The sequence below is a fragment of the Neopelma chrysocephalum genome, unplaced genomic scaffold (assembly GCF_003984885.1).
Source record: "Neopelma chrysocephalum unplaced genomic scaffold, ASM398488v2 Primary Assembly neopelma1_69, whole genome shotgun sequence".
Lineage (NCBI taxonomy): Eukaryota > Metazoa > Chordata > Aves > Passeriformes > Pipridae > Neopelma > Neopelma chrysocephalum.
The window spans coordinates 10,301,625-10,315,774 of NW_020897729.1; the positions used below are offsets into that span (position 1 = coordinate 10,301,625).

The following is a 14,150-nucleotide window of genomic DNA, read 5'->3' on the forward strand; positions in this document are numbered from 1 at the left end:
AAGTTGGGGGAAGTGTCAATCAGCTGGAAGGCAGGAGGGCTCTGCAGAGGGACCTGGCCAGGCTGGATCCATGGGCTGATTCCAAGGGGATGAGGTTCAACCAGGCCAAGGGCCGGGTCCTGCACTTTGGCCACAACAACCCCCGGCAGCTCCAGGCTGGGCCAGAGGGGCTGGAGAGCAGCCAGGCAGGAAGGGAGCTGGGAGTGGGGATGGACAGGGAGCTGAACAGGAGCCAGAGTGTGCCCAGGGGGACAAGAGGGCCAATGGATCCTGGCCTGGAGCAGGAAGAGCGTGGCAGCAGGAGCAGGGAGGTGATTCTTGCCCTGGACTCAGCACTGGTGAGGCCACCCCTGGAGTGCTGTGTCCAGTTCTGGGCCCTCAGCTCAGGAAGGACATTGAGGTCCTGGAGCAGGTCCAGAGAAGAGCAACAAGGCTGGGGAAGGGACTGGAGCACAAGTGCTGTGAGGAGAGGCTGAGGGAGCTGGGGCTGTTCAGCCTGGAGAAGAGGAGGCTCAGGGGAGACCTCCTCACTCTCTGCAACTCCCTGACAGGAGGGGGGAGCCAGGTGGGGGTTGGTCTCTTTTCCCAGGCAACTCTCAGCAAGACAAGACTCGGTCTTAAGCTGTGCCAGGGCAGGTTTAGGTTGGATATTAGAAAGAATTTCTTTCCAGAGACGGTGATCAGCCATTGGAATGGGCTGCCCAGGGAAGTGGTAGATTCTCCTGGAGGTTTTTAAGATGAGACTGGATGTGGCATCAGTGCCATGGGCTGGGAACCACAGTGGGGTTGGATCAAGGGTTGGACTTGATGATCTCAGAGGTCCCTTCCAACCCAGCTGATTCTATGATTCTATCACACTTTACACATGAAGATGTCCCCTAATGAGGAATGGAACTGAGAGTCTCATGGAAAATAAAAGGGAGCAACTTGGGTGGAAAATTGCTGTTTTCATCCCACGTCTGCAAACGTTCCCCTCTGAGGGAGATGCGAGACGAGCAAAATTCCTGTGATGAGATTTCCCAGGGGTTTAAGCAGGAGAAGGCAGAATTTACCTGCAATGATTGGATTTGCTGCGACATAAAATCCCGGAGATCGTATCAGGAAGTGTTGCTTGTATCAACTGAGATCAAAAAGGAAGGATAGAAACTCAACTTTATTTACCTGTTATCAAAACTAATGTAAAAAAAAAAGCAGTTTATAATGTTGCTGCAGCATCATTCCTCTGGAGAGCTCTGCCTGTGTCATCCCAGATATCCTAAAATCTGTTTCTTTTAAAATATCTGAAAAGCACAGAATATTTTACTGCATTGCAGTTTTATTCCTGACAACCAAAACTTCAATTTTTTTTAGTCCTTGTTGGGACTGATTTTTCTATTCTGATTTTATATCTGAACAGAAGAAAGAGGAGATGGCTCTGGAGCCTTCAGGGAATAATTTGCCCGAATACTTCGCAGGACTAACCTGCAATAAACTACATTTATGTCTGATTTGTGCCAATAACAGCGTTTGAATCTGAAAATCATGAGAAGACTTTCCAGCTGAATGCACAAAACAGTAACTCCAAATTTTAAGATCCGTGGGAATATTATAGAACAGAAATTGTACAGATTTTGGTAGTATTTTAACAGGGAAATTTCCACCAAACTAAATAATTCCTGTAGTGACATTGCCCAGTAAAGCTGATCACCCACCAACAGTGTTGTATCCTCACTGCTCCTCCCCAGGGTGAAATAATAATAAATTCATAATAAATTCACTTTGCAACTAGAGGAAATGAAATAGATTTTTATTGTTATTATTATTTAGGTTATCCTTGTAAGTATATTTACAAAATGAGACTTCTCACAATGAAAACCATTGGATTTTTTTTTTAATATAACCAAGAAATGACAGTGTTAACAGTGGTGGTATTGTGCAAATAGTGAGAGTTTTCTGCAGTATCTCATTCTTTATTTTAATTCTGGGCACCACAAAAATTGCCTATGAAGGAAAATTTTATGACAATTTTTCCTCTTGGACCCCAGATTTTCAATTTTATTCCGTATTAGGCAACACATACGCAATGCCTATGTATTAGACCACTAAACAGACAGTGAATATATGTTTATTTATAAGAGATTGTTTGGTTCTGGAGCCAAAATCAGCAAACAAATGACGCCTCAACCACTTCACGCTCCGCGCGAGCAGGAGGAGGAGCTGTTGAGCAAGAAATGCTTTTCCCCACTCTTTCATTATCACCTCGGGTGTAATTATTCAGTTTGTTTGTGGAGCTGACTCAGAGATCGCTTTTCATTCCTTTCACAAACGAACAAAAGTCTGAGTTCGCCCCCCAGCAAACCCAAAATTAAATAGCAACTGATACCCCGAATATTTAGGACGTTTTTAGTGTGGATTTCCAGCGTTTAAAAGAATGTCTTTGGATCCTGAAGTTCTGTTTCTTCACTGGGAAGAGCTGACAGAGGGACCAGCGCACGATTCAGCCCTGGGGTGCAGGATGAGACCTGGAAGTGGGTTTGGTGGCTCTCCCTGGATGCTGCTTGGAATTTTGCACTTAATTGGTGTAGAACTTGAGCTTCACACCTGAATTATTGGCATTTAATCAGTGGGCAGCTCCACTTCAATTTTACACACATCACTTTGCACTGGCCCCATCCCATCCCTCCAGCAGAACCAGACTTTACCTGTGCCCTGCTGTTCCAGCCCCTTCTCCAAGGAAAGTTTCAGCCACTGAGCCTTTCAGATCACATTCTCACAGCCAAGATGCCTCTGGAACCAACTCAATCTCTCCTGCAGCCTAAAATATGTGTCATGGAATGGGAGAGAGGCAACAAGAATCATTTTGCTAATGGGCTGCTCCGAGAAGATGGAGCATCTCCTGCTTCTGGGGGCATTTAGCACAGGGAGGATCCTGCACTTGCCTGGAGAAAACTGTTGGGCAGCACATGGATACGAGTCCTTGGCAACTGAAATAATGATGAGGAGATGCTGCTGGTGGCTGGAAGAGTGATTTGTGTGCTCTCTGGCCTGGAACCACTTTATTTCACTTCACAATTCCATCGTCTGAATTCAAATTGCCACCAGTGAAACACGACTTCCATAGGAGTCACTGTGCCCTGACAGTACATACACATTTATATTGCATTAAAATGAGGATTAAATAAATAATTAGCTGGTGGCAGTGATCAGTATTCTCCCTATTTTACACTTATTTTGTCTTTCCTTAAATATAAAATCAAATAGAATTAAAAGAAGCCATAATAAAGATAGTATTATTAGAATTATTAGCTACATATTTTTTAATATGAAAAATATCACTTCATTGGTGCTACTTATTTATGCCATTTAGCCTTATGCTTCCTAGAAGTTTTGTGAAGTACTTTTAGCTAAGTCCTGTCCAATCACCATCACAAATTAGAGATAAAATCACAGGTGAACAGTAAAGACCCCAGGGCTCAACTCAAGCACATAATGACAGATGGGAAGATAAAGGCAAGAGTTTCTCCGGGCCTGAAATGAAAAACTTTGGATAAAATACTAATGAAGTGTTAAGTACCTGTAAGATTTAAAGCAGTGTCACCTTCCATCCTACATCTGTCATGAACTTTCCTGCTTCTCAGAGTTGGGTGTAAGAACTGGACACAGAAAGGCTCAAATCATTAACTTTGGGTTAACCAGGCCTGGGTTTGTGTAATTTACTTGAGCTGATCTTTGAAAGAACTGGCAAAACAAGGGTTTATTTATCTTTATGTGTAAGGGACCCACCAGGACCATCCAGTCCAACCCTCAGCCCTGCACAGGCCCAGCCCCAGAGTCACCCCCTGTGCCCCAGAGGATCAGCCAAACCCTCCTGGAGCTCTGGCAGCCTTGGGGCTGTGCCCACTGCCCTGGGGAGCCTGGGCAGTGCCCAACCAGCCTCTGGGGGAAGAACCTTTCCCTGAGATCCAACCTGACCCTGCCCTGACACAGCTCCAGCCATTCCCTGGGTGCTGTCCCTGGTCCCCCCAGAGCAGAGCTCAGTCCCTGCCCCTCCTCTGCCCCTGCCCCGGGAGCTGGAACTGCAGTGAGGTCTCCCCTCAGTCTCCTCCAGCTGAACACACCAAGTGCCCTCAGTGTCCTCACAGGGCTTCAAATCAAGGCCCTTCCCCATCCTGGTTTCCCTCCTTTGGACACTCTCTAATGGCTCAGTATTTCCCTGACATTTTGTCCCCCCGAACCGCCCCAATGTTGAGGTGAGGCCGCCCCAGGGCAGAGCAGAGCGGGACAATCCCCTCCCTGATGCCCCAGGACAGGGATGTCCCTCCTGGCTGCCAGGGCACTGCTGACTCAGGGACCACTGGCACCACCAGGACCCCCAGGGTCCTTTCCCAGCTCTGCTTTCCAGCATCTCATTCCCAGTCTGTCCATACATCCAGCGTTGCCCCATCCCAGCGGCAGAATCCGGCACTTCCCCATGTTGAACTTCCCATGGTTGGCGATTCCCAGCCCTCGGATCCGTTGAGGTCTCTCTGCAGGCCCTCCCTGCCTTCCAGGGACTCAACAGCTCCTCTCAGCTTGGTGTAATCAGCAAACTCGCTTAGTTCGTCCTCTAGAAGAATCACAGAATGGTTGGGTGGGAAGGGAATTTAGAGGTTATCGAGTGCCACCCCCTGCCATGGGACACCTTCCACTAGCCCAGGTTGCTCCAAGCCCCGTCTAACCTGGCCTTGGACACTTCCAGGGATGGGGCAGCCACCGATTCTCTGGACAACCTGTGCCAGGGCCTCCCCAGCCGCCGAGGAAACACCTCTTTCCTCTTCCTTTCCCCGGCCCTTCCCTTCCTCTCACCTCCTTTGGTGGGCTTCGAGCGCTCCCGCAGCTCCATGAGGCTGCGGGACTACGACTCCCAGCAGCCCCCGCGCCCCGCCCGCCCCTCCCCTCGCCGGCGCCGCGCCGCGGGGGCCGCCGGGACTCGTAGTGTCGGGGCGGGGCCCGGGCTTGGCGGGGGCGGTGGCGGCGATCGCTCCGCCCGCGGGCAGGAGGCAGGGCCGGCGGCGGGCGCGGGGCACACGGGACACCCGGGACACACGGGGCGCACGGGGCACAGGTACCGCGGGCGGCCCTTCCACGCACCCCCGGGCCGAGCTGCGAGCGCTGCGGGGCCGGGCGCCGGAGCTCGGAGGGGCCGCGCCGGCGGCGGCGAGGGCTCCGCTCAGCACAGCGCCCATCGCCCATCGCCCATCGCCGGGCCCGCTGCCCCCGCGCCGGGATCCGCGGGGCCGCTGCCCGGCGGGTCCCCAGGGAGCGGAGGATCCGGGGAGCGGCGGATCCGGGGAGCGGAGGATCCCCGGGAGCGGCGGATCGCAGGGAGCGGCGGATCGCAGGGAGCTGCGGATCCCGGGCATCAGCGGATCCCCGGGAGCGGCGGATCCCCGGGAGCGGCAGATCGCAGGGAGCAGCGGATCCAGGGACCGGTGCATCCCGGGGAGCGGCGGATCCCGGGGAGCGGTGCATCCCGGGCAGCGGCGGATTTAGGGCAGCGGCGGATCCCGGGAAGCGGCGGATCCCCGGGAAGCGGCGGATCCCCGGGCAGCGGCGGATCCCGGGCAGCGGCGGATCCCGGGCAGCGGCGGATCCCGGGCAGCGGCGGATCCCGGGAAGCGGCGGATCCCAGGCAGCAGCGGCTCCCGGGAGCGGCGGGCGCGGGGCTCGGCGCTGCCCGCCCGCCGGGGATGCGCTGAGCGGCCGGCCCGGCTCGGAGCCGCCCCGTGCATGCTGTGGGGATACACTGTCGCGATAATAAATGATAGAGGATACCATGACTTTGCTGTCTCTGCTGGGTCGGATCATGCGTTACTTCTTGCTCAGACCGGAGACCCTGTTCCTGCTGTGCATCAGCCTGGCCCTGTGGAGTTACTTCTTCCACACGGATGAGGTGAAAACCATCGTTAAGTCCAGCAGGGACGCGGTGAAGATGGTGAAGGGCAAGGTGGCCGAGATCATGCAGAATGACAGGCTCGGGGGGCTGGACGTGCTGGACGCTGAGTTCTCCAAGACCTGGGAGTTCAAGAGCCACAACGTGGCTGTCTACTCCATCCAAGGCCGGAGGGACCACATGGAGGACAGGTTCGAAGTGATCACCGACCTGGTGAACAAGACTCACCCCTCCATCTTCGGGATATTTGATGGGCACGGAGGAGAGGCAAGTGCTCAGCTGGATTAAAAAAACCCAAAAAACAACAACAAAAAAAAGGAGGTGCGGGAGGGAGGGCGGTTCAGGGCAAGGAAGGGATGAGTTCTCACCCACCAGGTTTGTGTGGTTATCTTGAGATGATCTTGAGATGTCTTGAGGCACTGAGGGGAGGGGGTTCCCTTGCTTTTTGGAGGAGGAGGGGAATGTCTCTAAATAAGGACCATGAAATACTCCATTTCCTTTATCTCTCATTACCCTTTCCGCGATCAGCACGGTATAAATGTGTTTATCCCCCCTTTGCCCTTTGCAGTAGTAAAGGTTTAATTGGAGTGAAAGCCGTTGGAGGTGCCTCTGACGTGCGTGGAATAACGATGATGAGCACGAACTCCCTGGAGTCATCTTTTGTTACAGCCAAGTGTGGTGTGATGTGATTTTGGCACCGGCCTGGTTTCTCCCCCTGGCAGAGCTGGGCTCATCACAGAGGTTACAGAGCATTGCTCCTGAAGGCAGGCTGTGCGTGGAAAATGTGTCTTCCCAGTAATTCCCTCTCCGGCGAGGAGCTGAGTCTGCTGAGAACGAGCATCGCGTTTGTGGATTGTGTGTAGTTTTTATGTCATTACAACCGTGCTGTTGTGCTTGTCCCTTCCCTAGTGGAAAGCCAGGAAAACTGTCATTTTGAAACTTCGTGGCGTTTAACCTCTTAACTTTTTCGGGCAGGGCGGCTTCCTTCGGGTCGCGCCGTGTAATTGGTGTTGCAGCTCGATGGGATAATTCATTTCTGACACATGAGAAGCGTCGAAACTGCAGCTTCCTCTGCGTTTAGGATGTGGTGCTGCCACATAGCTTTTTGTATGGCACAAAGCACATGTTTCATAACTGTGGGAAAGGACAAAGAATTTGCCCTTGAGCGACAAATTAGCTCTAGCAAGCAGTTATATGCAGGGTGTGAGATAACCTCATGGGTTTGGGGATGATGTTGGAAGTTTTTCAGCTGAATGCCCTGCCAGGGAAGGGGTGAGGCAGCCAGGGAGCTTGGGTGTTCCTCCAGCTGCTCTCGCAGATCAAGGAGTCAAAGTCCTTCCTAGAAAAGCACTGGCAGTGACCAGGCATTAATGGAGCACAGGGATGGCAGCTGCTGAACCTGCTAAACCTGGAAGCGCCTCCTGGAAAATCCAGGCTGTAGGCACGGGATCAAAAAGGCTGTGAAGGGACTCGGGCTGTCCTGCTGCTCCTCCAGTGTCAAGCGTTTTGCCCCCTTTAAATTAATGCAAGCGCTGTGGCTACTGAAAATTGTCAGCCTCATAAAAACGCTGGTGGTGACTGACCCCCGTGCCTGGTTTTGCTTGGGGCACAGCTGTGCCAACTCTTCCTGGCATTCCCGGGCCGGTTCGCTGTCCCTGGGCCTTCGAGGAACACGGGGGCAAATATTGCTGTCTCCCGAAGTGGCTCATGGCTTCTCCAGCAGGAGGATTAGCTCGGAGCAGCGTGCTGGGGACAGCTGGCTCCTTTGTGCTCCGCGGCTTTGGGGGAAGTGCTGCTGCTCTGCCTTCTGCCTCCTTCCCCTTTGTGTGAACTGCCAGCTTGCCTCGGAGCCCAGCAGCCAAAACAAGTTTGTGGAAGTGTGTGTGTGTGGTGTTTTTAAACAGAATCCTGGGGTTGTTACAGCTGGAAGGATGAGAGACACTCTCGGACTTGGTGTGAAAGGGGCACCTGATTCCTTTCCTGAATTCTGTATCTTGCCCAACACCTGATTGCAAACTCAGCGTATTAAATAACCCAAAACTAACACAGGGAGTAACTAAATAACAATGTGCTCTCTATATGTATTGCTTGTTTTGTTGTGGATCTTGAAATTATAGCCTACATTAATGATAATCTGTGGAAGGCTCATTTGCTTTTTGTGTTCTGCTTCCTCAGAACTTGTTCTAATTGATTCAGTGGCAAAGTATGAGGCTTTCATAGAGGAGGGATTTAATTTTAAAAGGTTCAACAGATCTCTCTTCAAATCTCTCTATATTTAGTATTTTATAAATGTGTGTATCTAGCATCTCTTATTCATCCTTCTAATGGAAGCGTCTTTCTAACAACCTTTGCTCCCACAAAAATAAGTTAAACTCTAACTAGTTTCTAGCACTGAATTTTAGGTAAAACTGATGAGAAGAGCAAAAACTGTGTGCTGTGCATGCAGCAAAAAAAAAGAAATAGTGAAAATCAGGGTTTAGCCTTAGCAGGTTTTGTGGTTTTGAGTAGAAAACAGGGGAAGGAGAAGAAATAACAAAAATTATTGCTCTTATTTAATCCCTAGTACATAATACTAAATTCCAGGTCTCTGTTTGAATTGGGGTTTTTGCATGTCTTACTTTTTATTTATTTTCTTTAAAAGATAAAAGACTCTGCGAAAAAGACTTTATCTACATGTCTAGCAAAGCCCTTGTGAAGATTAAATTTTCCATGTGGGCTGCCATTAAATTTCTTTATGTGTATTTCAAGAAGAAAGAACTGCTAATCCCCGGAGTTAAGTGTGAAACAAACTGTTCTATACAGGAAAAAAATTGTTTTTCCAAGCAGATAATGCCACAAATGAGATGCTGGATTAATTCTTTCCAGCTATATACAAGGGAGTGTGTCTCCATTAATTACTTCCTGCCATATCCCATTGAAGTGGAAGGATGGGGAAGCGTGATTCAAGCAATGTGAATTACTGTGCAGTGCCAATTTATGAAGATTTCTGAGTTCTGCTTAAATATCACCAACATTCTGCATAAATTCTACTTTTCTCTCGTGCCATTTCCTCTTCCATCTTGCAGTTTTGGCCTGGGTAGGTTGGCAGCCATTTACTTGAATTTTGGGGGTGGCTTGATGAGAAAGCAGTAAGTAAAAATAATTAATAATGCTCTGGGTTGCTGCTTAGAATCCGGTCCTGCTGCTGCAGTTACTTGGTAAAGGTGGTGATATTTCAGGGATAAAATTCCATACATGGTGGGTGGTGCAGTGTTTTCTCAAACATTAGTTTGTTTCTTAGAGATATAACAACAACAACAAAACCACCACAAATACAACAACAACAACAACAATGACTACTACTACTACTACTACTATTATTATTATTATTATTATTATCATTATTATTATTATGTAGACCAGGTCAAAGAGGTAGAAAAGTTCCCGCCTGTTATTTCACTTTGGCCAAAGATTTCAAGGTGATCTAACTTGAAAAAAAGAAGAGAATAAAGTACTTGTCTGTTCTCTCATCAGCTTCTTTACAAGGCTCAAAACTGGCTTGAGTCTTTTCTCTTTTTTCCCCCTTTCCATTTTTCCTTTATTTAGGAATTTTGGGGCTGCCCAGGGGTGGAAGCTGGAGCAGTGTCAAACCCCATAAACGATCAAAATAACAATGAGCTTGAAAGCTGAGCAAAGGTTGCTTATTCAGAGCGATTTAACTATTTTAACTAGCATTTACTCTCAAATATTTAAGGTTTAAGCACTCAGTTTAATGAGATCTCAGTATTAGACAAGACAAAGTGGCTCAGCTACCATCTGCAGTTTTATGGTTATGGCTCTGCTGCATGTCATTGTTTGTTCCTAACCCTGTGGGGTGAAGGCTTTAAAAATAATTATGGTAATAGATGGCACCTTCTCTGCTGCCTGTGCTTGTTTGGAGTCATAAACGGGTGTGGGTAACGAGGGGGGGAAATTAAAGCTCAGTAACTGTCCCATAAAAAACGTCTCTCTTTTTATTTCCCTCCACCTCCTTAACAGGGACGTGGCAAGGCTTGTCCTTTATGATCTGTAGGTGCAGGTGAGAGCTTTTTGCAGGATCTAATTGGGTTTTAGAGCTGCTGTGGTGTGTGAAATACACCTTTCAGTTTGTATTCAGGGGGCAGGGGAAGGTTGTGGAGCTGGAATGTGGAAGGAGGGGAATTGGCTGCAAGTGGCCGATGCTCTCTGTGTGTGTGTGTCACAGGACCTTGGAAGCAGCAGCACCAAGTGCTGGCAGCAGCCTCTGGCTACTGATTAATTTACAAAGACACTGAAAAAAAAAAAGGGAAAGGTCAGAAGATAATGGTGAGAGTCCTTAGGAGCCTTGTCTGAGACTATGGAAACGGGAATGCTGAGGTAAGACCTGGAGAGCAGGGCACTGTGCCAGCTGTGTTTAAAGAAACCTGCTCTGCATTCAAATCCAGGTGCTTGGGGTGGGTTTTTTTCCCCTTATTTCTTAGTTTCTCCTAATAGCAGAAGGAGTTTATAGTGTGTTGAAAGCTGACAATTTGGCAATTTGGGTTGCGTTTTTTTCCCCCCCTAAATCTCTAATTCTGATTCAAAACCTTTTCCTCTGATACTGAACTAGTTAAACGACCTCAGAGATGAAAATTTATCTATCAAGCTTTTGAGTAAAGGCCATGAAGGATTAATGGCTTGGGATTTTATAAAAGGTAAGAATAAATCAAACATCAGCTTTTGAGTTTCTCTGGGTGTTAGAGCCTAGTTGGAAGGTGAGGTCTTTGAGGCTTTGCAGCTCTTAAAAAGAAACTACTGGGATGGTTTCCCTTTTATAGTCATTTCCTTTGGTTTCTAATCCAAAGTGCCCAAGTGTTTGAATAAATATTTACATAGGTGAGGTCATGTTGATAGGCAAGTCTCAAATCTGCTTATAAATTCCACTCCAGTGGCCTAAAATATAAGCCAACATGATATATAGGAACATTTCTGTCATTTTGTTTGGTTTATGCGAGTTTTGGTTCTTGGGTGTCGTGTTCCAGGATTATGATTTTCACCCTACAAACCCATGCTGATTTGATTTAGGGCTAAGCCATATGCTCATTTGCTGTACAAAACTGTGACTTCAAATTGATTAAAATGGTGTAAAACTCTGTAATTGGAAGTGGGGAGTTTAATTGCTGCCATTCACGGCCGTATCACCGGGTGTGGGATTGAGTGGTTTTCAATTCTGATAAAAATCAAGAAGTCAATTAATTTTGAACGCGTTTCGCCAGCTTTGCTGGAACTGGGGCTTCCATGTCTGGGCACACATGGATTGCCACTGGTGAAATTTAATCAATTTTGATTCTTAGATGCTTTCAGATTATGAAAGTCATTGAAGTTTCTCCATTAACTTGAGTAACTCAGCTCCATAGGACTTGTTTTTGTGTGTGTGGTCGATGGCCAGCAGCTCCTCCATCTCTGTGGATGGGGAGGATAAGGTTTTAAGGCAGTAGGATTTGGGTCAGTTCTGTTCTGTAGCTGAAGAACTTGGACATTTTTATGTTTAATAACGTGAGAAAACAAAAAATCCATCTCCTCTGTCATGTGAGTTTAGTTAAAACAGCAGATTGCTCCAGCTCTGCCTCCAGTGTCGTGCTTCCAGTAGCTCTTTTGGAGCAGAGCAGTGTTTCTCCTTCCTCCTTTGTTGTTACAGATCCAAATATTTATGGTGTAAATTGTTCCTTAAAACTGAGATTTGGCTTCTGGCGGTTTCCCTTTCTAAACAATCTCCTGGCAGTGCTTTGTGTGGATGCTCTGCTTTGCTGCTCTCTGGTTTTTTGCTGGTGGCAGCAGATTTTCTGCAGCATTTTTGGCACTGTAGGGATGTCCCATGGTCAGGGCAGGGTTTCCATACACTGCCTCTGGCACCTCTGCATCGTCCTTTCTTCTCAGGACCATTCATCTGACCTGTCTGGGGTCTTCCTCAGCACAAAGGTCTTGCCTTCACAGCAGTGAAGCTGCACCTTTCCCAGCCTCTGGAGCCTTTGGACACGTTGATCTCCTCAGAAATGAGGAAGATTGTGGTGTGACATCAGCCAGGTTTTGTGACCTGGCCCTGGAAGTGTCCAAGGCCAGGTTGGAGCAACCTGGGCTAGTGGAAGGTGTCCCTGCCCATGGCAGGGGGTGGAATAAGATGGTCTTTAAGGTCCCTTCCAACCCGAACCAGCCTAGGAAAGGCAATCCAAAGGTGTCTGGAACTAATGTTTCTTGGGTCTTGAGGTTCAGGGTTTGCTCTTTGCTTAGAGCACAGCATGGAAATGCTGATAGATCTAGAAAAAGGAACAAAATCCTTGTATGCTCCTTCTGCCCTTGAAAGGAGAGTTCTCAAAGCTAATTTGAGGGCAGCAGCAGCTATAATTATGTCCAGAAGTGACCTGCAGAGCTCCAGCTCCGCTTCTTCGCTGTAATATTTGTTAAAACCTCGAAGTTTCAGTGAACTCACCCACCCTTTGGGTCCTCCTGCCATCCCCCTGCTCTGTGGCCTGCAGAGTCCCTGTCCCTGCTGCCCAGGCACTTCTGTGACCAGGCTTTTGCACCTGAGCCTCCCGTGAGCCACGGAATCCATTCATCATAGAATCATCATAGAATCAGCTGGGTTGGAAGGGACCTCTGAGATCATCAAGTCCAACCCTTGATCCAACCCCGCTGTGGTTCCCAGCCCATGGCACTGATGCCACATCCAGTCTCTTCTTAAAAACCTCCAGGGATGGAGAATCCACCCCTTCCCTGGGCAGCCCATTCCAATGGCTGAGCACCCTCTCTGCAAAGAAATTCTTTCTAATATCCAACCTAAACCTCCCCTGGCACAGCTGAAGACCCTGAGCCCTCTTGTCTTGCTGAGAGTTGCCTGGGAAAAGAGACCAACCCCCTCCTGGCTCCCCCCTCCTGTCAGGGAGTTGCAGAGAGTGAGGAGGTCTCCCCTGAGCCTCCTCTTCTCCAGGCTGAACAGCCCCAGCTCCCTCAGCCTCTCCTCACAGCACTTGTGCTCCAGTCCCTTCCCCAGCCTTGTTGCTCTTCTCTGGACCTGCTCCAGGACCTCAATGTCCTTCCTGAGCTGAGGGCCCAGAACTGGACACAGCACTCCAGGGGTGGCCTCACCAGCACTGAGTCCAGGGCAAGAATCACTTCCCTGGACCTGTTGGCCACACTGTTCCTGAGCCAGGCCAGGATCCATTGGCCTTCTTGGCCACCTGGGCACACTCTGGCTCATGTTCAGCTTCAGGGAATGCTGTGTCTCAACAAGGTGTTCTCTGTTAGCCCATTCCAACCCTTGTGCCACCACCCTCTGGAATGGGGACTAGGTGGGAGGGAAGCTTTTGGAGCTCCAAGTTCCCTTGGGCTGCTGTCACTTGCTGCTCAGGTTCATCACCACCCTCAGTGCCTGTTATTAGGTCCCAGCCCAGCTGGACAGACCAGTTCCTCGGGCTCATGGCCAGCCCAGGAGATCCTTCCAAGTGAAAGAAGGTCATGAAGATTTAATGACCCTTTTTCTTTAGGAGACAAAACTCCACCCCTGTGGAGTTTCACTTGGCCCTGAAGGTCAAAAAACAACAAGGACTGAAAATAAGGCAACCTCAAAAGGAAGTTTCCATCCTGACAAAGGTGTCCATAAAGACACCTCTGGATCTCCTGGTCGTGTGCAGGACCAGGAGTTGCAACAAGCTGGAGATTTCTTTTCCTTTTGGGCTGTTTGTGTGCTTTTACTTGTGTTTAGCTGGTGTTAAACACTTCTAGTGGTTTTATTAAAGCAGTTAAAAGCTTGTGCCAAGCGTAGAGATGTCATTTTAAAGCAAAGCTTTGAAAACATGCAAATTTCATTGCAGTTTACAAGAAAAAAAGGTTTGCAGGTGCCAGAATGCTGACAAATACTCAGGGTGAGTAAGACTGGGGAGAGTGTGTAAATTGTAGTGTAAATAGCTGCTCATTTATGCCAGGAGACCTGATATTTAGATGGCAGATAAACCTTGTACCAGGTCAGGCCTTTTCTGATCTGGTACAAGGAAAACATCTTGGTCACAGTCAGGAAATAAAAAGAACAGAAAGATCCCAGAATCCCAGAAAGGACTTGTTAAGAGTCGGATTTCAGGTCTGCAGTGATTTTCCTTCAGATAATCTGGATGGAGGAAAAATCTACCTTCCTTTTTATTCTTGTGGCAAAGTCATTAAGTGGTAAATACACTTTGTACCAGGTCAGGCCTTTCCTGATCTGATACAAGGG

The 14,150-nt window shown here is 48.7% G+C and overlaps 1 protein-coding gene across 1 annotated transcript in view; it reads left to right on the plus strand.

Annotated features, from left to right (window-relative positions):
• The first annotated feature begins 5,687 nt into the window (after positions 1-5,687).
• The window catches only part of PPM1L (protein phosphatase, Mg2+/Mn2+ dependent 1L), an 84,079-nt gene continuing 75,616 nt past the window's right edge, over positions 5,688-14,150 (plus strand). Inside the window, exon 1 of the mRNA XM_027685851.1 lies at positions 5,688-6,178. Within this exon, the coding sequence (XP_027541652.1) occupies positions 5,780-6,178 (399 nt within the window). The 5' untranslated portion in view covers positions 5,688-5,779. The remainder of the gene's footprint in view (positions 6,179-14,150) is intronic.